The 23,621-nt window shown below is 38.7% G+C and overlaps 3 protein-coding genes across 5 annotated transcripts in view; all 3 read left to right on the top strand.

The window, feature by feature from the left end:
* The window catches only part of pip5k1ca (phosphatidylinositol-4-phosphate 5-kinase, type I, gamma a), a 59,474-nt gene extending 48,283 nt beyond the window's left edge, over positions 1–11,191 (top strand). The window contains exons 16-18 of one of the 2 annotated variants that reach the window (XM_074668029.1): positions 1,271–1,562; positions 6,462–6,551; positions 8,494–11,191. In XM_074668029.1, coding sequence (XP_074524130.1) covers positions 1,271–1,562; positions 6,462–6,551; positions 8,494–8,496 — 385 coding nt within the window. In that variant the 3' untranslated portion in view covers positions 8,497–11,191. The remainder of the gene's footprint in view (positions 1–1,270; positions 1,563–6,461; positions 6,552–8,493) is intronic. The other variant, XM_074668030.1, reaches the window with a different exon arrangement.
* A 646-nt stretch (positions 11,192–11,837) lies between these two features.
* LOC141789207 (ras-related protein Rab-11B-like) lies at positions 11,838–14,141 on the top strand. Its single transcript, XM_074668551.1, has 5 exons — positions 11,838–11,990; positions 12,828–13,023; positions 13,250–13,443; positions 13,635–13,715; positions 13,807–14,141. The coding sequence occupies exons 1-5, from the start codon at positions 11,951–11,953 to the stop codon at positions 13,947–13,949; spliced, it is 654 nt and encodes a 217-aa protein (XP_074524652.1). The 5' UTR covers positions 11,838–11,950; the 3' UTR covers positions 13,950–14,141.
* Positions 14,142–15,894: 1,753 nt separating this feature from the next.
* Positions 15,895–23,345, top strand: marchf2 (membrane-associated ring finger (C3HC4) 2). Of its 2 annotated transcripts, none has more exons than XM_074668547.1 (5): positions 15,895–16,249; positions 19,606–19,909; positions 20,008–20,212; positions 20,410–20,619; positions 20,818–23,345. In XM_074668547.1, exons 2-5 carry the CDS (start codon positions 19,728–19,730, stop codon positions 20,974–20,976), a joined length of 756 nt encoding a protein of 251 aa, XP_074524648.1. In that variant the 5' UTR covers positions 15,895–16,249; positions 19,606–19,727; the 3' UTR covers positions 20,977–23,345. The 2 variants fall into 2 exon arrangements, with proteins under 2 accessions (XP_074524648.1, XP_074524649.1); XM_074668548.1 differs by having other exon boundaries at positions 20,008–20,203; positions 20,818–23,343.
* Positions 23,346–23,621: the final 276 nt, after the last annotated feature.

Here is a 23,621-nt window from a genome sequence, read left to right as displayed (position 1 = left end):
ATATAAATGTGTTGAAACAAAGATGAGGCAGGATTTCATTTTTAAGAGCTATCAAAGCAAGTTTTCAGTGTTTAAAGTTTAAAAAATTATGACGATAAATGCTCATTGACATGATGTGTCCATGATGAAGACAAGATGATGACAAGCAAACATCCTCTCTGGCAAGTTTCTGTTTCATTTTCATGAAGGATATGATGATGAGACAAAATGTTTGTGGTGGACTGCTCAACATTCAGAATTCATGAATTTAGCCCTGTACCAGACTTTGTCAGTTTAGAGGTGCAGTGGTAGTTTTATCACGTAACCTGCATCAGATGTGCTGTGGAAACAGGTTCCCACTGCCTTCAGGCATCTTTCTCCAATTTCACTGATGATTTTTTTGCCCATTTACCAGCTTCAGAGGTGTTTAATTTTTAATGTTTGCAAATTTTTATGCAGGTTTTTTTTTTACCGTAACTAGCTTTTTGTCTACAGAGTATTTCATTCTGACATTTGAGAACACATTCAGTAAGACACTTAAAAGTTTGCTTTCACTGTTAATCATTTAAAATTAAGATAGCTGCCTGTCAAAGAACTAAACATCCATCAAGCACCTCTGTCATCATCACAGTGGGTACATTTACAAACTGTGTTCCTTTTACTTTGTGGTTATGGCCCTTTCATTTTACGGCAGACAATTAAAATATATAGCCATAGTGGCTAAAGTAAGAGTGTTTTCTTTTTACTTGACCTGGATTAAGGATTATTCTTTATCTTTTATCTATACTATATCTAAAACCCTTCCTTACTCTGGTAAATCAGCAAACAAAGCGCAACAGCATTAGGTTAGTGTCAAGGCTAAGCGATTCAAACAAGATATTACACAAGCAAAAGTATAAAGAGTGAAATTTAAACAGATTTAAATACTTTGTGAGTTTGCAAGTAAAACATTTTGCATAAAAGTAGAGACTAAAATGTATATTGACCTGAACTGCGCAAAAAAGGACAAAGTTAGAATCTCAATTTTTCTTTTTTTTTTTTCCACATTAAATTTAAAGAGAGCATGAAGTTTTCTTCCTACTTGGTCAGAAAATCTAACTTTTATGCTAGTCTAGGAAACAAAAAGTCCCAAGTTGTTCTCCCTCGTGACAGAAAATTCACAGAAACATGGCACCTTCATCACACCCTATCACAGCGAGATCCACTTTTCTTGGTTTGTCTCAGGGGCCCCAAGAGGTAGACTTTGGAAAAAAGAAGTTAACACGAACTCTTCATACACTTCTCCTTACAGTGAGGTCAAAGAAGCAGCGGCGACAGAGGCTCCTGATGCAGCTGCAGCAGCAGCACCTTCCAGCTCTACATCAGCACCTGAAGCTGCCACTGCCCCTTCTCCTGCCATGCCCTCCTCCTCCTCCTCAACCACCCCACCCGCGCTCTCTTCACCAGAGGCAGCTAAGGAAGGCCCGACCAGTCCGACGGTGGTGGTGGAGGCAGACCGGGCGAGCCAGGTGTCCGGCTCCGGGTGCACCAGCCAGGCTTCAGTCGATGACGAGGATGACGTGCCAATCACAGACATCTACTTTGTGAGTAAACTCTCCACATACAAAAATAAACAGACATGAACATTTGGAAGTTATTCTGGATGATATATCTCTGAAGTCTGAAGTAAATACAGCTCAAACTGGGTCTAGTTCCTATAAATTACCCACTTGACTTTGCTTTTTTATGGAGAAATGGAACCTCTGTCAAAGTGTTGATCATTTTATTGAGGAATAGTTGCTAATATAAATATACTTTTTAGAAAATTACTGTCCTTTTCAAATAAGCCAAGGTCTTAGCATCTTGATGCTTCCCTACAGAGGAGAAAAAGGACTACAGAGAGGAAGTAGCACCTCAGGCTGGTATGGAAACAAGAGCGTGTGCAGTTATTGCTTGCCGTGTGGTGCATTCACTCCAAAGGGTACTTCAGCTTTTTTGGAAAATATGCATGTTTGCTTCTTTGCAAAGTTGTTTGACAAGATTGACATTGCTTTCATGTCTGATGGCAAAGTATGACGTGTAACCTAGCAGCTGGTTTGGAGACTTGTATGTCAGACTACTTTTTAGCTGGCTGCTGAATCCATCTCTACAATTAAGGCATAGGTACGAAAAAACTGTCAATCATCAACAACGCAAGCATGCATATTTATCAAAATGCTGAACACAGTGTGTTGCAGTGTGTACTCCAGTGTGGCGCGTTTGTGGAGTAACAATAACATATCAGGTATCAACCTGTCTAATATGACCATCACCAAGGCCACAGACACTCACACCTCAGCTCGTATGAACAACAACTACAGTTAAAAATATCAGGCTACAATAAAACTACCTATCAGCAAACAGTGTTGTGACTGCAGGTGTGGATACAGCCAAACGCACACCTCTGATGAACGTATGAATGTCAGGTGGAGATCACAGTTACAGATAGAAGTGATCCCACCTGGCTGCTCTCCTGCTGGGTGTCTCCTGTCAGGAATCAAACACCCTCTAATGCAGCATGAGAGATCCTAATGGCCAACAGGTTAGTCAATGAGCTCCTTCAGTTATTTAACAGCCCTATCATCTGACCAGCACTGGCTGCTGCCAGTTCATGCAAAAGAGGAGAAAAACACACTCCCACTACACCACAGCAGGGGCTCTATGGCACTGCATGAGTTAAGAGGGATCTGCAAGTGTGACACAACCATGCTGCAGGCAGTACAGTCACAAGTGACTTTCAGTAAGAGACTAACTGAAAAGCCTGATCAGCTGTCCGACAAACCACCACAGTGTCAGGCTTCAGCCTTACATACCATACCTTGAAGATTCTCAAATATTCCAATACTGTTTCAATAATATCTTTGAATCTTGCGTGCCCCCTGACGTGCCCTTGTATACCCCCAGGGGTACACGTACCCCCATTTGAGAGCCACTGCTCTACATCATGTAAATAGTGTCCTGTCATAATTTTTTTTTTTTAATCAGCACCTGGTTGTTATGTAACTTAACCTACAGGTGGTGTTAGGAGAGCATGTGAAAGCAATTATTTTAAAACTTAAATAATAACATAAAAACATGCCAAATCACTTAAAAAGCAAAACTGTAAGAGTCAAACTATCAAGAACCCATTAAACATTATTTTTTAACCCTTTCTGTTTCTACGACTTTCATCTAACATCTCCGATCTATGAGTTTGTTTGAAGCTCTTATATTTGAATATTTTCAACCACCATGTTCATAACAGAGTGGTGAGCAACAACACTATCCTCTGACCTGTAATTTTCATATTTGATTATTGTTATATTTTTTAGAGCCCGACCCATATGGGATTTTGGGGGCCGATGCCGAAACTGAGACCAAAAAAAAGCCGATATCCAATATATCGACCAATATCCGAAATTATCGGCTGATGTATAAAATAAATTCATTGATATACACAGGATATATACTGTATATAAAGACAAATTATTATAATATCCATATAATTCAAGACAGAGACAGAACACTATTAAATTAAATCAAGGAACTTTAATTATAAAACTATCAATATAAGAACTGTAGTGTAACCCAATGATGAATAAGAACAAGCTGTAAACACAATAATAAACAAAGAAGTCAAACTTTAAATACAGTAAGTGGAAAAAAAAAGTCAAACTGTAAACACACAATGAGCAACTTACACGACGTTAAAACACTGTATTATAGTCTTACATTAGATAATGGTGGACGTGTGAAATAACAGTTGCATTTATTTCTGTTTTACTCTCAAAAAAGCAACTAACACGATGGTAAAACGTCATTCTATAGTCTTACATTACATAATGGTGGACGGAGGGGGCGGGCACTTGGGCAGCGTGCAGCCCAACACACAGAAACACAGGAACAGGAGAAACAGAGTCTCCGTGGAGCAAAATTTTTTATAATCTGCTACATTTTGGCCGATGTTGATTAATCGGTGACAGGCATAAACGGCCTGATTAGAATTTTTCAAACTTAATAGTGACAATGTAAATAGATTTCATTAAGCCATGATTTACTTTTAGCCCTATTAATGAATGACACCCTTTCTGGAGCAGCTGAACAAGAACATGTGGTTGATATTGCCCTTTCACAAAATGTTTTTCTGCACTAATACATGTCATGAATCATTCAAGCCATGCAGCATTAGGAGAGAATTGTCATGTAGGTATAGAAAGAAAAAACAGCATTGGCTCGTAATTGAAATTGTTTTCAGAAATTTTGAGCTAAAGCAGGATGCATTTTTATAGTCTGAACATCAAGAATAATGATTGAAGCATCATTCTTCTTTTGTATGCTTATTGATATGGCCAATGGGGATTCTGGGTTAGCAAAACTCAAATGCAAAAATATTCAGCATCTGTTTGAGTTGAAACAAGAACCACTGGAGCTGGAGCTTGATGTTTTGCTCACAAGACAAAAAAGATGGTAACAGTCCTTTTCCTACACCCTCACTTGTTTCATTTCTTTAAGTCTTCCTTTTGATGCATCATCGTCTCTCTGCACACAGCTGATGTAACAGGACTGAGTATGTTTCTCAGTCCATTAAGTGACGTGAGATCTTATGTCTGAGTTTTGGTTTGAGAGTTGGCAGCATTTCATGAAGTAATTTCAGGATATCATGACACATGATTTAGCTGTGAGAGTGGGGTGATTGTTCACAACATAGAGGGACCCAGGTGTGTGCTGATGTAAGTCTGCCTGTGTGTGTGTGTGTGTGTGTGTGTGTGTGTGTGTGTGTGTGTGTGTGTGTGTGTGTGTGTGTGTGTGTGTGTGTGTGTGTGTGTGTGTGTGTGTCTTTGGTCACTTCACACGCTCCTCATAGCGGCTTATGACTGAATTATTCAGCCACTTTCATCAGTCCCCACATTCACTTTTCATGATTACCTCTCCCTCTCACTGGCATCTTTTCCTTCTTCACATGATTGTTCGGCTTTTTTCGTCTTCTCTGTCTCATCTTCACATTTTTACCTTCTCCTGCCTCTTTTTACCCTGGTTTTCCTCATCCCTTTGATCTATCTAGTCCTGAATCTTTCCTCTACTGCTTTCACTATTTCTCTTTATCTTCCCTACCCTTCTCCGCCTCCTCTCTTCTCCTTTGTCAGCCCTGTGACAACCCAAAGTGGGGAGATAGTAGTGTGGGGGGGAGCCTGGCAGACTTGTGAATCTATCTGACACCATCTCATGTATCTCTGCTGGGTTTTGCAAAGAATTGTGTTTTTTAATTTTCACCTCAGCATGCTTTTTGTTGACATCATGTTCTCCTCCATCCCTCTCTACGTTACTTCAACTTGAAGTATCTCTTTTTGTTCATCCCTGCACCCTTTGTTGTTGTCAGTTTCCTGATGGGAGGACCTGGGTGGTCTCTCCTTTCCCAGAGAGGAGGAATTGGGAGTCCAGTCAGCCAGTAAGTGAGAAGTGAGGTAGAGGAGTCATGTGAGTGTTCTCTGTGGTAGTATGAGACTAGAACAGAGCTCAGTACATTAGTGATGGTTTAATAAAGCAAGTGATGGATGAAAAGACTTTATTTTGCAGCTTTTTGTGATTTGTGTGACGCATTCACTGCAGTGTTGAAGACAGCGATATGTAGAGGGGAGTAAACAAAGGACTGTTAATGTGACAGCCCGTCTGTTACTCTTGTATCCATCCTTTAAATCTCCTATCCCTCTTTGCATCTGTGTAGAAAGTGAGTGTGTGAATACACAGTATGCACGTGAGAGTGAGTGTGAACATCCTACATCTCCATCACCTCAGCCAGAAACATTATGCTGCAGCTGCTTTCCTCTCTTAAAGGGCCAGTACGTTCAGTATCATGCGACCTACCCAGGCTTTTACAGGCACTGCGCGCTACGACCTCTTTTTGCTTCTGCTGCTGGAAAAGAAAAAAACATCCCCTTGCTGTGTTTTGCTTTGACTGAGGATGCTATCTGTCAGACTCTTCCAGCATCCTGGCTATCTTCCTGTTCCCATCTCCTCCTGCCTGCTCCTCATCTTCCCTGTTTGGCTGATGCAGCAACTCATCCCTCGCTTTGTGCACTCCACTCCTTGTCCCAGGATCAAGTCCAAATGGGGCTAAAACCAAGACATATACTGTAATCTAAAGTCTACAAGACCCATCATTATGTTTACATACTCAACAGCACTTCTTCGTACAGATCCAGCCTGTTCTTTACAATAATTCTCATCTCTGTGTTTAAGTCTCCTAACCGCCAAAAGGATTTACACATCCTTTTTAACGCTTTTAACATTTTAACACTTTTTTGATTCACACTCCGATGTCTCTCAGCAACATTTCCTCCTATATGCATCCCTAATTTTCATTTCCTGTCTTGTCTTTTCTTCTCCTGTGATCTCCTGTGTCGTTCTCCTGCCTGCCCCTGCTGCTTGTCTCTGTGCCTCTGGCCTTTCCTCTGTCCCCCTCTGCTGTGGTGGGTGTGTAAAAACAGCCTCCAGAGGACAGGACCTGGGTGTACTCTCCGCTACACTATGGCTCAGAGTCTAAGGCCCTGCCAGATGGGGATTGGGAAGGAGAGACAGTAAGTGAGAAGCATCGGACTAAAATTTAAAGTGCAGGAAAATTCTTAAAACAAAGATTAAAATTTGTTGTATTTGGTGTTAAATGCTCTTTTATTCAATCTAACTAGAGCGAACAATGTCACTTTAAGTGAGTTAGAAGCTGTGAGACGAAGCTACAAAGATTCAGAACTTCATGATCACTCAAGGAGAAAGCTTGCTAAGCATCCAGTGACTCACTCCTACATTTCTGCATTCATTCCTCATTTTAAAAATGGGTGGAAATGGTCACTTGCAGCTTGTGTGACCATTCAGTCCACGACCAGCCATCCTGTGTCCCTCCAACAACGAGCCGCTTAGTATTTTCCACACCACATTACTGCATAAGCCTGTCTGGAGCCATTACTCTGATGCATCTTCAGACCTCCTCAACTCCAGCTGCAAAGGTTACAACTGAGAAAATTACTTTATACTTAAAGTTTTCAGATGTTACAGAACACGGATGTTTTTTTTTTTTCACTGAAAGTAGAGTTGGTAGGTTTTCGATTCAAGAGCAATTGAATTTTTAGCCATTTTGGATGAGTAGAGACTCGAAAGTATGCACAACTCAGAAAAAGCTGTTGTTAGTCAGGTTAATTATAATAATAAGACAATTAAAACCAGATACTTGTGAATTTTGCCCTCTAAGTTTAGCTGTATTTTCCAATACTTCACTGTAGAGGTGGGCAATACTGGGAACTTTGGTATCGATCAGATACCAAGTAAATACAGGGCCAGTATCGCCGATACCCATGCTGTTACTGATACCGATACTTATTAATATTTAAGGTTGATGTTTTTGTGATTTTTTTTCTTTTGTTTATGTTGTAAAAACCTAGGACAGAATTTGGGCAAAGTTTAAAGGTGACTATAAAAATACTTTAGTGTCATGATAAACATTTATGTTCTGAAACAATACAGCAAACAATACAAAAAAAAAACATTTTGGTTGCCACTTTTATAAAACTGCAGCATTCAGTGCGTTGAGGAGAAAAAAACTAGTGTATCAATCTTTTTACACTGGTATCATAAGTTGTCATTACCAACGTTGGTATTGATATTATCGATATTTGGATCGATCGCCCACCTCGACTTCACTGTCATGCTCTGATAAGCTGCTGACTGGCTTCTTATACCTTCTCATTTTGGTTCCCTCTTCTGCAAAGATATTTCTACATTAGACATGTTCAAGCAGATTTCTTGCCCACATTCTGGTGATGTTTCAGTTTGGCTATGTACGTATACAAACCACTGACTGTATATTGAATGGACACCATGCATCTCCCATTGTGAGATATGAAGCCTAAAGACCATCTGATGGTGCTAACATGTTGTGTTGGCAAAGCACAGAATCACTGTGGGACTAATGTCACAGTAAGTCTGAAACCAACACACATGACTGTACAAAGTTTATGACTGTGAAACACCATACAACTGATTAAAACTAAATTCACAGAAAGAATGTTTGAAATGATGTGGACACAATGGCTTCACAGTCTATTACCAGTCATGGGGTCCAATTTAATATTCAGTCTGTTGAATAACTATCAGAGCTGTTGGCTTTCTTTCATCTCCAAGTTTTAAATATTTTTCCACTGTAGACTCTTCAAAATTACTAACAGACCTACTTCAATTCAGCCTGAGGGACAATGCCAAAACATTATTCCATTATAGATAATTCATAAATGAGTCATTACAACGTAGGAGTACGTGCTGAGATCATTATATTTTTGCTGGCTTCTATTTTCCAATTTTCACACCTTTCCATAAAGGCACCTTTATGAGCTGGCTCACTCTTTCACAGTTGTTAGTGAGAAAATGCATGTGTAAACACACATTTAACAACTTGGGAAATTGAAATGTATTTGCTGTCCACACCCTGTCTAATTCGTTTACTGTCCTGTCTTTTTTGTCTGTCTCCAACAGTAAACCTTGTTCTCTGGTAGAGAGGAGTCAACGTGTCAGTGAGGGGAGGACTCTGCGCTGTGAAGTCCAGAGTTCAGCGGTAGCAGCAGGATCTCTTTCTAAACCAGGATTTTAAACATGCATACAGAAACTGAACACAATGAGAGCAAAAGAGACTTGACTACCAGAGAAAGGAAAAAAAACCTGAAAGTGATGACTTCACTGATTTCCAACCATCCCTGCCTTTCACCCTTAACTAATTGAAATGATATCAGTCGAGTTACAGTGTGTATGGGTGAAACACAGTAGAGCAGATACACCTACCGTCTTATTTGTTTGAATAAAGAAGGCCATAATATCTCACTGTGCTGATGAACATATTCATCCCCTTTGAGGTTTTTTGTTTTGTCCTTCAACACTAAATCAAAGAAGGTTTAAAATGGCTTTTCAAATACACCATTAATTATTTTTAAAAAGATAAAACCTTGATGGAGAGGAACCCTCCAAGAGTATTTTTTAAAAAGATTATTTAAAGTGATATTGTTAGAGTAAAGTTTTTTTTTCACTCTGAGTAAATTCAACAACCTTGTTTGATTCAGTGTATAAAGACTATGTAACAAACCCTCCAAAAGATGAATACCTTCACTAGGCAGTGTACATTAAGATCTAGCTCATACAGCTCAGTCCTTCAGCATGTCCTGGAGCCCCGCTCCCTCCTGCAGAGCAGCACGCTTAAATTTGCTTGCAAGAGTAGGTGGGCAAGAGAGCGCTAGAACCAGACTGAGAATGACAACCATCACCCAGCCAATCAAAGTCATCCAGTCTTCTATCATCTTTAAGTTTCCAGGAAGTGAATATATGCAGTTAAGGTCAATGAGTGGAGGAGTGAAAACCTAGTTTACTGAGGAAAGAACTTAGCGCGGTCTGAACTTGTTTTTTTCATAGCATCATTATTTATAATTTATATTAAACACTTTTTTGCATTTTTTTTTAAAGAAATTTTCTTCAGCTGTTTTACCACTGTGAACTTTATTTATTGTGTTTCTTTGTATTTTGTTCTAATCTTCATTGTCAATGGTACTTTTTCACTCTGAAATGCTTAAATGTTTTTCATTTGCATCCAAAGACCTTTGTTTTGATAATCATTCATCACTGCAGCTTCTTACTACATTCTCAGTTTGTGTTTTACAATATGTTAACTGTGTAAACTCAGTGTTGTGTCTTTTATCACTATGTCACTTGTTGACATGTCTGAGGCTTATGACTTTAGCACCCTAGAAAATAAGGGATATTCATTGCAACAATAAGACAGCAGGCATTGTCAGCCATTATGGTAATACTCAAATCATCATAATGTCTTCCAGTGTTGCCCTATTTTTCAACAGATTGACTTGAACCATCTGTAATAAGTGTGTCATAATTTCATTTCCATGTAGCTAGAAAATAATCAGCATATCGGTAATAGTTTATACAGTATATCTGGTCCCCTTCTAGCCCCACAACAATAAAAATCAATTGACTGGACATTTCAAATGTTTGTAGATGTAGAGCATCAGTCGTAGAACTTGCAGTCAATATTGTTCCTGTTATCTGTATATTTGAATGAACACAGTACATTGCAGTGTTGACTTGGTGAGATACAGCAGTTTGTGAATTTGATTGAATGTTGTTTGCACTTATCAAGAGGACCTGAAGATGAACAAGTGATCGAGGCCAAATAATCATTCATCACGTCATCCTCGTTTCTGCTCACACAGACTGATCTTTGGACTGCATTTATGTTTGGATTATCAAGTGTGTGTATGTTGGTGAAGTCAATCACAGTCATTGTAGTGTTAACTGTAGTCTCTCTGTGGCTGACATCTTAGGACACTTAAGTTAAAGTTCAACTAACTGTTTTTTTAAATCTGTCTTTGGGAACAGTCCCTTCAGTTGGTTGATAAGTTTCTATGTGTGTTTGTATTTAGGGGAGGACACATCAATGCCAGACATTATTGAGTAGAAAAATCGGTTTATTATGATAATGTGCAGTGGCCAGTTGATATCAGTTTGCTATTGTTCATCAGATGGAGACCATAGCAGCAATATTTTGTACAGTCTAGCTTTTAAGTTCATTATTATTGCCTTATTGAGAAATTTTACATGTAGGCCTATGGTTCAGTTTTTTTTTTTCTTCACTTGTGCGGTTGTATTTATTTACTTTCTCATAGTTGTGCTCCTGAGAATGTGTACATAAAATTATAAATACATATATAAAGATATACAAATATATTTTCCATTTGAATCGGAGAATATTATTTTTATTTGGTTTTATTTTTGCTGCTGGGCAAGAAATGATCGCAATCAACATAATTTACTGTACCATATTCCTCAGTGTGTTAAATGAGATGCAGCTGCTGTATATTGATGGTCTATAAACCACAGCTGTTTCTTTGTAAGATATCCAAAATTCAAAGATTTGTGGGTTTTACTGTACATGCAAATCAATAAGGATTCTTCCAACTGTTCCAGCTGTGTTGTGTATGTGTTTTCAAATCGCTGTGTGCCCTCATCCGATAGGGAGAGTCCTTTACAGAGACAAAGCATGATTTCAAAATGAATATGCATATCAGAAATGTGTATTTATGTATATCTGTGTATATTCATCTATTTATACGTGAGGATAAATAGATGGCTGTATGTGTGTGTGTTTGGACTCAATCAGAATGAATATAAAATAAAGCAGTTCTATGAATTGCAGTCCATGGAGCGAGTGTCTTTTTTTAGTCATTGTTTTAATCTAAAATGGGCATTATGTCTGTGATGGTGCAAGATTTTTATAGCAGTCATAATTTGTCCATTTAGTTCCAGCTGTTTTAATGTGCCTTTTTCATTAAATATATCGTGTTATAGCAATTAGTTAGTTGTAAACAAAAAAAATGTGTGGCTAAACAAAACACATTCATTCCTAAGTTCGGAAATAGTGGGTACACTGTATGACAATTGACAGCATAGTTTTTTGTAGTATTAAAAAAAAAAAAAAAAGAATATTAAGTGCATCCCTGATATGTCGTAAATGACCTATCTTCTCCAGGTTAGCCCACAACTTATTTTACAAGGAGGAAACAAAATTGCTTAGTTGTACTGGCAGTAAGTTTCTCATGGAGTTGAGAAATATTTACTGCAAGCATAGTGTTTCCCAATCAACGGGAAGACTCAAGGGCGTTGAAGTTTGGAGAACAAAGGGTGTAATGTTAGCCGAGTCCTCCTTTGTACATTATGATTGGGCCTCAGCATCAGAGAACGGAGATGATTGGTTACTCTACTTATCATTCAATGGTATAACCAACCCAATTGGTCAAAATCAAAGGTCCCAAACTCACGTGCTACTCTTCCTTGAAGGCGGTGCTTCCTGGCTGCCGGTGAGAAGAGTTGTTGTTGTTTGTGGAGAGTAAAGTTCTGGCAAAGTAAAAAAAAATAATAAAACTGGTCCTCGAAAATGGGAACTCGAGATGACGAGTATGACTACTTATTCAAAGGTAATGTCTTTTGTATCGATGCTTGAACAACAGCATGCTCATATCGCCCTTTAATGAAGTTGGGCGACAGCGGTACTAAGAGAGGAAGTCGACTAAGCCAACGTTAATGCTAAAGTTAGCGCAACTAGTAGCTGAGTGGTAAACTATAACACGGCAGCCGTGGACTGTCAAATAAACCATGTCACGTCAGTTACTGGTTGACGCTTTTCTAGTGGTGTGTAATAACGTTACACCCGTCTTTATTGGTGTGGGCTGTCAAACAGGTAACACATCTGCGTGTCCAGCGGTAGCATTTTGCTAACGCTAGTGAATTAGCAGGCTAACGTTTGGTAAGTAAGTGGCTAGTTAAATAATTAAGCCAATATGGTATCTACTGCCCTCTTGAACACTATAACCTGACACGACTTTAACATTAGTTTAAACTACTGAACAACCGTCTATTGTCGCAACAAGTCTGCAGTTTTATGTTATTTGAAGGATCACTGGCTTGACAAGTGGATTATAGCTAAGGCTAATGGGCTACTGAACAGACTTGTTGACATATTTTTCTGTTGTGGTCATGGTCGCTTACTTGTTTCCCTCTGCAGTAAGACACACTTATTCGGATAGAAAAACATACAGTCATCTTGTTATCATTTGTGACAGACAGATTGGGTCTCATTACTAATATAAAACTGAAATTGATTTCCGTTATAAGACGTAGATGTTATACACATTATATGTAATGAACTATTCCTCAGCATGGTTTTCCTGCATTGCACTTTTATAAATTGCACAACAGATGTACAATATAAACCGATTAATCTTGTTTATTTGCTTTGTGTAATTCAATTTTAGTTGTACTAATTGGAGACTCTGGAGTAGGGAAGAGTAACCTGCTGTCCCGTTTCACAAGAAATGAGTTCAACCTGGAGAGCAAGAGTACTATTGGAGTGGAGTTTGCCACCCGCAGCATTCAGGTGGACGGCAAGACGATAAAGGCACAGATATGGGACACAGCAGGACAAGAACGCTACAGAGCCATCACCTCAGCGTCAGTTTGTTTTTGATAATGATCTATCGTAATTTCCAGTTTGTTTCAGTGTATTAGGTCCCTTGGGATGTCTAATTTCCTGACATTGAACATCTTGTTTGTAATTTCACCGCCAGAAAGTATATTCCTCAGTGCAACACAATATTTATACAAGAAATAAGAACAATGCAGCAATGTTTGGTTCATCACTCTCTCCCCCTCTCTATCTTTTTTTATATGGCTCCAGTTATTACCGAGGAGCAGTTGGGGCCCTCCTAGTTTACGACATCGCCAAGCACCTGACATATGAGAACGTTGAACGCTGGCTAAAAGAACTCAGGGACCACGCTGACAACAACATTGTCATCATGCTGGTTGGGAACAAGAGTGACCTCCGCCACCTCAGGGCAGTGCCCACTGATGAAGCTCGAGCTTTTTCAGGTAAAAGATTGAGTATTGCCTTTTGGGAATGGCATTGTATTTAATAGTTAAATAGTGTCATGTTTATTAACAGGTCCTCATTCATATCATAGACTCTCATCTAAAATGAAGCACAAGGTGTTAATCTATGACATGGTTCTCAAAGTTGCTATGATATGTGAATCTCTTTTTTTCCTTCTTCCTAACCCTAGAAAAGAACACACTCTCATTTATTGAAACCTCTGCCTTGGACTCCACTAATGTAGAAGAAGCCTTCAAGAACATCCTTACAGGTAGTGCAAGTGACAAAATCAATACATGCTTTCTGTACATCTTCCTGTTACCCCCAAAATGTAACTGAATTATCACTTTTCTTTCTCATAGAAATCTACCGTATTGTGTCTCAGAAGCAAATATCAGACAGATCTGCACATGATGAGTCTCCAGGAAACAATGTAGTGGACATAAGCCTCCCACCAACTACAGACGGGCAGAAGGGCAAACTCCCTTGCTGCCAGAGCCTGTGACGCTCCTATTTTCTTATCCTGTTTGACTTTCTGTCAGTCTTTCCTCTCCTTACCTCTGGTTAACTTCGGCTGTCATGCAGCTGTCAACATGATACCCTTGTGGGCTCTGAAGTCTCCAACAACAAGACTCTTGTATTTTCCATTCCTTTTTGCTGTTCTTTTCATAGTTTGTCTTGTTCATTTGTCTTTCTGTTTTTTTCAGAGGAACCCACGTTTAGAGATTTGAGACTAAAGGGCTTCATCAAGCATAAAGAGGGAGGAAGATTTTGCTATTATGAAGTTGATCTTAAAACTGTAGTAATCTTCACCGTCTTTTAATGAAACTAGATATTGTGGTTCTATTGACCCATTTCTGCTGAAGGAATGGTGAGGGATCAGTAGGGCGTGTGAATCAGTGCTTTAAGTAGTGTTTCTACCTTTCTTCCTTTCTGAGCTTCAGTGATATCAACTTTTGTCATGATCTGCTACGGCAGAACCCCAATTTCATGTCTGGTTGCCCTGATTCTGCCTATCATGCAGCACGGGTAGAGAGGAGGTAAGAAGTGGGCCCCATTTGGGTATTAAATATACTCATGTCTGGAGTTTCTATCTGCCTCTTTAATTTTAATTTTCCTCTTTGAGCCCTGCGCCCACTGTGGCATGAAATTAGCACAAGCCAGGGATCGGACTGGCTGTGACTGTCTGAATTAATATGGGCTAGTGAGAAACAAGTGAAGTGTTTTATTGGTGTTTGAGTGTGTGTGTGTGTGTGTGTGTGTGTGTGTGTGTGTCTGTATGAGTGTGTGTGCTCACCTTAGTGCGCAGAAATACCAAAGGAGACGGATGCAATCGTTATCAGTTTTTGGTTCTCTGACTGAAGCGCATTAATGGCTGCTAGAGTTGCATTTCATTGCTGTAATTGGAAAACCAATCCCAGCTGTTGAGAAATAACAATTTCAATGCTATATACGTATAAAAAAATGTGTTAAACTTTGTGGGAGGGGTTTGTTTGTTTGTTTGTTTTGCACTTGTGTCCAAATATTTCAGTGAAACAAATCAAGATATATTTTAAAAACACACTCATCACCTTGATCAAGTAACAAGTTTCCTGTTAGTTGTCAAGGCTGGTTTTTAAAAAGTACTTAATGTGGTTCCTTTTCTGGTCTTAAACATTTTCCTCATGTCCTCAAACCTTCAAACCTTTGCTGTTTGAACTGTTTGAATGTGATGTCTGCTAAAGGGAAATAGATAAAGATGTTTGCAATCAATCTGAATTGCTCTTCATTTATCAACTCCAGCAACACTGAAGCTCATCAACTGTTTTATTATTATTATTATTATTTTGACTGAACTTGTATGTCCTCTAATTCTCTGGTGGAAATACTATTGAGTGATTAAAGCAAAACATTCACTTGTGTATTTCACATGTATTTTAAAAATATGTAAATTTAAATTTTACTTTCACACAAAAAATACTCAAGCCTGAAAAGAATATATGACTATGTAGTCTAAAATACTCACCCACTCAAGCCTACTTCAGCCAGAGGCTTGTTAAGCTGCTTTGGTTTTAACTGATGGGTGATCTTAGCATCAATATAAATGTCTTAACAAAAGTGCTTTAGGTTATATTTTTATGGTCCATGTGACAAACAAGGCATAGACTCACTAAATTAGAAAAACATATGAAATCTTGTCATTAACATCTTGGGAGCAGGTTTCAAGAAATATTTAATTTTTCAATTTTGTTCAGAAATTAAAGTACAAGTGTTTTAAATGTATGTTTTTTATTTGTAGTAGTGTAAGTATTGTTTTTATTATTAATATTTGCGCGTAGTTTTATTATTATTATTAATGACTATTTATTTATTCATTTAAAAAGTAAAATGACAGCCGATATTGTATTTTGACATTTTTTTAAAACTTGAAATCTTGAAATGTCTATTATTTCTCTTCGTGTTGCGCATGTGATGTTTTCTGTGAACGCCCCTCCCTTTGGCAAGCTGTTCTTCACAATCACATTTTTAGTCTTCGGGCTTATTTTTTTTGCGCTTGTCCGCCCTGTCTGCTTGGAGGAGGCAGACAGCTGATGATGAGCCTCTGGGGTATATTTAAAGCCCTGGGAAAGAGGAAACCTGGCCTGCAGAGCGTTATCAGCTAAGGGTTGAGCTAACATAGCATATCATTTGCTCGCCAGTGGCACTGCGCCGTGTACAATGGCGCTAACTGTAACATAGCTAGCTGAATATGAGAGGAAATATGGGGCTGCTGTCAGGCCGGTAGTGGTTGCAGTTAACGCGAAACATCCTCTTAAAGAAGACAAGGTGAGTAACCTTCTTCCATTTTATTTTTACACTGAGCTAGCAGCTTACTGTAGCTAGTGACAGCTAGCAGGCGACACAGATGTAACGGGCACAGCTGATCGTTTCTGTACTGGACAGCAAGAAAACAGATTAATACTGGCAGACACAATAGAAGCGATAGCTTGTTGTTTATCCTAAATATGACACCACAACTCAACCATACACAGCTAATCGATGCTGTTACGCAGTTTTGGGGCTTATTACTTTACTATCTTCAATCTACGGAAGCCGAGACCATTTGTGTGTTAGGTTTCTTTTAGATGTCATTGTATTGAGACCACGAGAAAATTATTTTGTAGCAGCAGTCAAAACAAAGCTCGCTTTATCTGAGCATACCATCCAAAATTAATCATTTAGAAGAAGTCAAGAATGAGTTTCTGATTCGTGTGGTCACACTTGATTTCACTCTTTACAGACCACAGCAGATATCAGAGAATCAAAAACAGATCGGTCCAGCACTCACTGAATATCTTTGTGTACGTGATAGTTTGACCTAAAATTGACTGTGCATGCTGACAGTATCAATCATAAACTCTATCTTACATAAATGCAAAACAAGAAACTAGTTTCTGTTTGTGGCAATAACGGCATATATCTCGATTAAATAGCGTCGGTTTTGCCAAAATACACACATTTAACTCGCTTCTCGGCTTCCGTAGTTCACACCAGTCAAATCTGAGCAATATCAGATTGATTGCTTTACTGACATCAACCTCCTGTCCATTTAAAAATAAGTTTTGCTTACATTTCTAAACTTCGTTTCAAGGCACGTTTTCAGGAAGTTCATTACTATTCTAGGGTTAATGTACCACAGCCACATTCAGACATTCCTTCTAATTGAAGAGTTTTGTTTCTGTGTTATAAGATCTAAAAATTGGTCCGTTAGTGGCATTCTAGCGTATGGAAACACAGAAAACAGGAAATATTATTTTGTTGTTGTCTTTGTTTTGGGGCTATCCTCTGTGTATCTGGGTCAAGGAATGTGCCTCTTAAATAGGCCCCATTCCTTAATCGCTATGCTTAAACAACAATACCGAGCAGTTCTGCTGTACCAGTTAGCCATTTCCTTTGGATGCATAAAGAGGTCATCAGACATTTGTCTTGTAAAGAGTTACGCTCAGGACATCAAGCTTCAACAAATGTGTGCATCTTTGGGAAAAAACGGTTATTAAAAGATAGCTGTAAAGCAGCTGACATTGTTTCCCTTGTGTATAAAACTCAAAGATAGAAAAGAAGCAAAGCACAGGCTTAAAGTGATTCTACGGCTTGGTATTGATGATTATTTGTAAGGAGCTAGAACAAAGATGCAAAACCCTGTGTATTAGCACAAGCATTTCTGCTCCATCTGTCATGTTAAAGCCCCTGTTTGAAAACAACAAAACAAAAACAGTCTTTAGCACATGAGATTATGAAAAGCGTTTACTGTACAGGTTTGGGTGTATACTGTGCTTCAACAGTGACGTGTAAGCAGTTACAGGGCCAGGTTTTCTACAAACAGCAATGTCCCAGCGCTTACACATGACCACTAATCAGGTACAGGTGATTCATGGGTGACTCAATGTGAAGTCAGTGTCTTGTGTCATAATATTATACATGTTGTAGTGTACAAATTATTTTCTTAGAATGAAGTCAGCCCTTGCAAAAATCAAGATTAAACAGTCATTTCTTAAAAAAGAAAAGAGTGAAAGACATGGTAAGTTGTTGTTGCCATAAATGTCAGTTGGTGTAAGCAATACTATTCATTAAGTCTGAAATTGTCCAAAAAAGTTTCTATGAATATGACTCCGGCAGTCTACTAAACTGCAGAAATTAAATTTAAAATGATTTGAACCAGCTGATCCAAAAATAGAGAGAAACCACTGATGTCTATGTCACACTTGGTTGCTCACTACAGCAAAAACATATGATCAAGTTAAGAGATAAAATAATTTAAATATACTTGGTAATGATATTTCATAACAAATAACTTGTTCCATCAGTACACTTACATAACTTCAAGGAGGGTAAATTATGTAATACTTGTCATGCCTTTTTTGTTACAACATTTGACAATTTAACCCTTAAAAGCCTGAACCATCGAAAAATGAATATTAATCTTTTGGAACTTAGATATTTATTGACCCTTTTAACAAAATTCACAAAAAAATGATCTATCATTTTTTAATGATATATTTTCTTTGTCACATCTGACACATTGGGCAGTTTTGTCCACTTTTTTAATAGAGCTTTTAGAAAATGTGCATTCATTGGGTGCAGAGAATGCTTATTTTGAAAAATGAGTAATAATTTTTTTTGTAATTCTTATACCAACTACTTGAAAATTAGCAATGAATTTCCTGAAAAAAGTGTGTGGATGATTCCTCAAACAGCCATAAAAGGGCCATAATACAACTTCAGCTGTCTGTAGTGGTATGATAACCTTCAAGGAGGTAGAATACACAAAAACAAACAAACAAAAAGATCTTTTTTAAGGAAACTTTTTTCATGTTGAAGAGATTGAGGTCTTTGAAACGCATGTATCAAATATGATACCTTTGGCAATATAAGGTTAATAGGACTGATTCTTGAATTGGTTAAAAATGGTGGAAATGTCATATGAAATATTATGAAACCAACAGAAATGCAAACTACACATTCAAACGAACATCTAACATGTTTAAGTTTAAACATCATGGACATCATACCAACACTTATTGGTCATCGCCCCAAATAACTTTTACCTACATGGGTATTCTATACGCAAAAGTCTTAATGAGAGTTATTTCATGTTGTACTATTTACTGTACATAATAACTTACAGCAAAGGGAGAAATGTCCTTAAGACTGAGCTGATATCTTTAGTGAGGCATTATCTGAGGAGGGACAGCTGTTTATCAGTCTGCTGCACGTCACATAGGCTGCCACTGACGATCACTTTTGCTTTTAAAACAGATCAGCAGCTTTTGGCAGCACTGGCTGGCCCCCAAAAGAACAGCTTTCTATGACAAAATGTGTTAGTAGTTATTCTCACATAAGGGGGAGGATTGGGACATGAGGCACACTTGGAGATGAGAACCATCACAACATATAATAAGAACTAAACATTAACTCTGTGTAAAAGCTGGTAAGAGAGAGTTAATTTTAACAGCACAAATTAATATGACCATCACTGATTGTATCATTATTTTTTAGAATAAGAATGGCTGCTGAAAATATCATTTCTTAATTTAAAGGGACCTTTGAATACCACCTAAACTCAGTACTGAAGTCATGCATATGGCCCATCACTGATATTCATGTAATTAACATTCTTAATCCGTCTCTGTCTTTGTTTATAGAATCAAACCACTGCCCTCACTGCTATCCAGCATTAGTGTTTCCAACTTCCAAAGTCAACCATCACCCTGACCCTTTGCATCCTTACCTCCACTTCTATGGTCAGTGTCTGGCCTCTGTAGCCATGACAACAGGGGGTTGTTGCCATCTGCCTGGCTCTCTGTGTGACTGTGCAAGCAGTACTGGCCTGTGGAAGAGCGTGGAGGAGGCAGGTGGTGAAGGTTGCCAAGCGCTCTATGTCACCCAGGTCACAGCCATAGATGGACAGCTGCTCTCGTCGGTGCTCAAACCTGTGGGGTCACAAACGTGAGAATTAACTCGTTTTCTTAGCAAGAATCAGAATTTTCAAAGCAAGAACCCAGGTTTCATCAGAACCATCAACACCTTTTTTTTCTCTGTTTCAGTGATGGCCCCATCTGTCGTATTTGCCATGAAGGAGGCAACAGTGAGACTCTTCTGTCTCCATGTGACTGCACAGGCACCCTGGGCACAGTGCACAAGAGCTGCTTGGAGAAGTGGCTGTCGTCTTCCAACACCAGCTACTGTGAGCTCTGCCACACAGAGTTCAGCATCGAGCGTCGTCCAAGGCCCCTTACAGAGGTAACAAAGGTCAATGCCCTTTTCATTGTCTGCATCAATCTTTGATCGTAGTTGAACTCATGCGTGAAGTAGCTTTTTACACCTCATCATTTCTGCTGGTTAGCTTTCTGATTCCTCTTCTCTGTTTGTTTTTCACTTCAGATCTCTCCTCCAGTCATTTATCTCTCCCTCTTTATAATGTTCCTGTACCTTTGCTTCTCCCACAGTGGCTGCGGGACCCGGGCCCTCGTAATGAGAAGAGCACACTTTTTTGTGATATGGTGTGCTTCCTGTTTATCACACCCCTTGCAGCTATTTCAGGCTGGCTCTGCCTGAGGGGGGCTCAGGACCACCTCCAGCTGGGGAGCTGGCTGCAGGCTGTCGGCCTCATAGCCCTCACCATCGCCCTCTTCACCATCTATGTCCTTTGGACCCTGGTAATCATCATTTACACAGAAATTAAACCTTGTTATTCACATTGTCAACTTTATAATGTTTTAAGTTTACATGCTGGTTTGTTGAAAAAGATTTGATAAATTGTTTTCAAATTTCTTTATCAACCTTTTGAAAAAAACAAAAATAAATGCCTTTGACTAAGCTCTTCTTTTATGGTCCTTGTCTGGTTGTCCACACAGGTGTCTTTCCGCTACCACTGTCAGCTGTACTCTGAGTGGAGAAGAACAAATCAAAAGGTACTTCTGCTCATTCCTGAAGCCAAGGAGTCTAACTCTTCCCAGCATTCCTTGCTCTCTACCAAGCTTATGAAGAAGTCTGCCAATGAGAGTATTGTATGAGATCAAACAGAGATGATTCATAAAGTGTCTATTATGCGAGGAGCCGATTTGTGATGAACCAGACCTGCCGACAAGCCTTTAAAGAAGAACTCCCAGACTATTTTTTCGCCAATTTTTGAGAATTTGCGCCTTTGGCCCATCAGTGTTAAATTCAGTTTGTATTTTTCCATTTTCATTGCCCCTGCTGTTGGTGCAGGAACGCTGGACATTAAAATGGGCTCTGTCTGTCGTCACATTTGGTGTTTGCCAACTTATGCAAAAAGGCACTGCAGAATGGAGCAGCACAAGAAGATGTGTAGAGACTTGGAGAGAGACATGGAAACAGCCTCACAGGCGTAAATGCAAAGATAAAAGTGACAGCAGGATAACTTGTGACCAAAATAACTTTTCAGAGGACCGTGAGAAGTTTTTAAGATTGTTCTGCTCAGTTGATGATCCTTAAATCATTGCGGAGATGAACCCAAACTGGCCATGGCCTTCCCAGCATACATCTTGACTTCTCAAAATCGCCTTTTGAGGAACTACGTGAAGCAGCTGGTTTGATCCTGTGAGAACCTGTGAAGGGTTTTACACTTCACAATACAAATGCCAATTCGCTGTCTGAAATGAAACTTTATTTTTAGCACAACCCCATTGGACTTCTTTCGAGATGTGTTTTGCCATGTCTGTTTTTACATCTGATGCAAGAATGGATGGCAGTATAGCACTAGTAAAGCCAGAGAATGTGCAATAAAACCACTGTGGACTTCGAGGTCTTCACACTACATGCAGAGACCTTTACCAACATGCACAGTCATGCATGCAAGCACTGTTATTATTATTTTTTTATGTTAGTGTTCTTTTAAATTCTTTCTTTACCACTAAAGAGTGAGAAGATGAACTGTTCCTACAAAAGTAGGGTTAACATTGTCCTCATAGAGGTTCTTGTATTATGAGCACTTAGCAAGCAGGTCTCCGAAAGATCTCTGCATCTCATTTTGTCAAACTGGCTTTTAGAGAAACGTTTTCACCAGAGTTGTTGGGAGGCTGATGCAGTGTAATGGAGCCTCCTTTTTGTGTGTATAAGTACTTCAATAAAGCTGTTTTGTTTCTGTTTTTATTTGAAGTAGTACAAACTTCTGTTTGCCCACCAATCCTGTCACACATTTTGCTGGCACCACTGAGGCTTCATGTGACTTCATTTTGACATCTTCCAAAGAAGCTTGAGGATGCTTACTCGCTCTTCTTCGAACATTTATCAACCAGAGTTTCAAAACCAAGCTTTGAATTTAGTTTATAATGTGTCATAGTATTCATATTTTACACAGCATGAAGAAACTTTTCTGCTCAATTCTTTTATAGTGACTGGAAGTCAACCACAAGGTCTATTTAGAAGAAGCCTCTTACATCGTCAAATTCTCAAAGTACAGTTTTCTGTGCATGGGTGGCAAATCATTGGATATTATGCACAGTTGTATCATTAATGCTTCTGATACTTGAAAAAACTCTAGATAAATACTTTGTAAGAACAAGGCTTGAAAAGTAATTTGCCTAAATTTATGTTTATCGGCTCAGCTTGGTCCCAAAGAGGTGCTTCTTTGTGCTGCAACCAAAGTGCAAAAATCAGAGCATATTTTGGAAAGTGGCTAACTGACCTCACTCAGACCTTTTCTCCTGCACAGATTTTACACCATAGAAACCTGTTTGGGTTATTGCAAATGTTCAGCAGCCATATTTTTGTCTTATGTTTCCAAAGCTACAAACCCTGTTTCCTTGCTGTGGCCTTTCGTCGGCACTAACATTCCTCTGTTACACTGAGCTCCCAGTGGGTTGCCCCACATACCAACCCAGTTAATCGTTTGTTTGTGTTTTGAACTAACCTCATAACAAAGGATTAAATCCTGCAGTACTACGATGCACCCAGGGCGCCATACGAGCTTATGAATCATTTGATCATCCCTGTGTTTACTGTTTTTCATTAACAAGGCTTTAGTTTAAGTGCTGGGTCTATTTGGGGACTGATTTGAACATGGGGTACAGTTACTCAGGCCCTCTTTCCTGTAAGAAACAACTTAATCCATCAGTGGAGAGGATTGTTTATGCAGCCACTGAACTCTATGATAGTTAATAATTTAGAAGTGGCAGTTAGCACAAAGTCTCCCACAACTTAAGAAACTGTGCTCTTCTGCTTCTGTGGGTCAGAGGTCAAATTTTAACTTTGAGCTTTCACAATAATGTCAGACATGATTCTTTTTTGTTTATCACACTGTTAAAAAGATAAATGTGATTCGTGTTTTGGTAAAGTGAAATGTAAAGCAATTTTTTAAATCTTTTAATTCCTCATCTTTTTAAAGACGTGATACTTTTAATTTCAATTACATTTCCATTGCACATTCATTTGTATTACATTCCAAATGTATTAATTAAGAATAAATGTCTTAATTAAAATAGTGGCACCTGCAATTAGTCAAGAAATGTTTCAATGCAAGTAAACTATTTGGATTATTTGTGAGATATTATCTTTTAGTATTTTTTTTTCTTGTAAATGAATGTAATAATAATACTAGTAATCCTTATTTTTGTCCGACACATATGATATGGCAGTTCACAGCTCATGTTTTTAGCCCAGCAGGATGAGATCTCATTACTGTAAGTCTGTTTGTCAC

This window comes from Halichoeres trimaculatus, unplaced genomic scaffold (assembly GCF_033239565.1).
Source record: "Halichoeres trimaculatus isolate MK-OKI-2021-1 unplaced genomic scaffold, fHalTri1.1 fHalTri1_scaffold_4, whole genome shotgun sequence".
Lineage (NCBI taxonomy): Eukaryota > Metazoa > Chordata > Actinopteri > Labriformes > Labridae > Halichoeres > Halichoeres trimaculatus.
The sequence above is the reverse complement of the archived record's forward strand: the minus strand, read 5'-3'. Positions and strand labels throughout refer to the sequence as shown.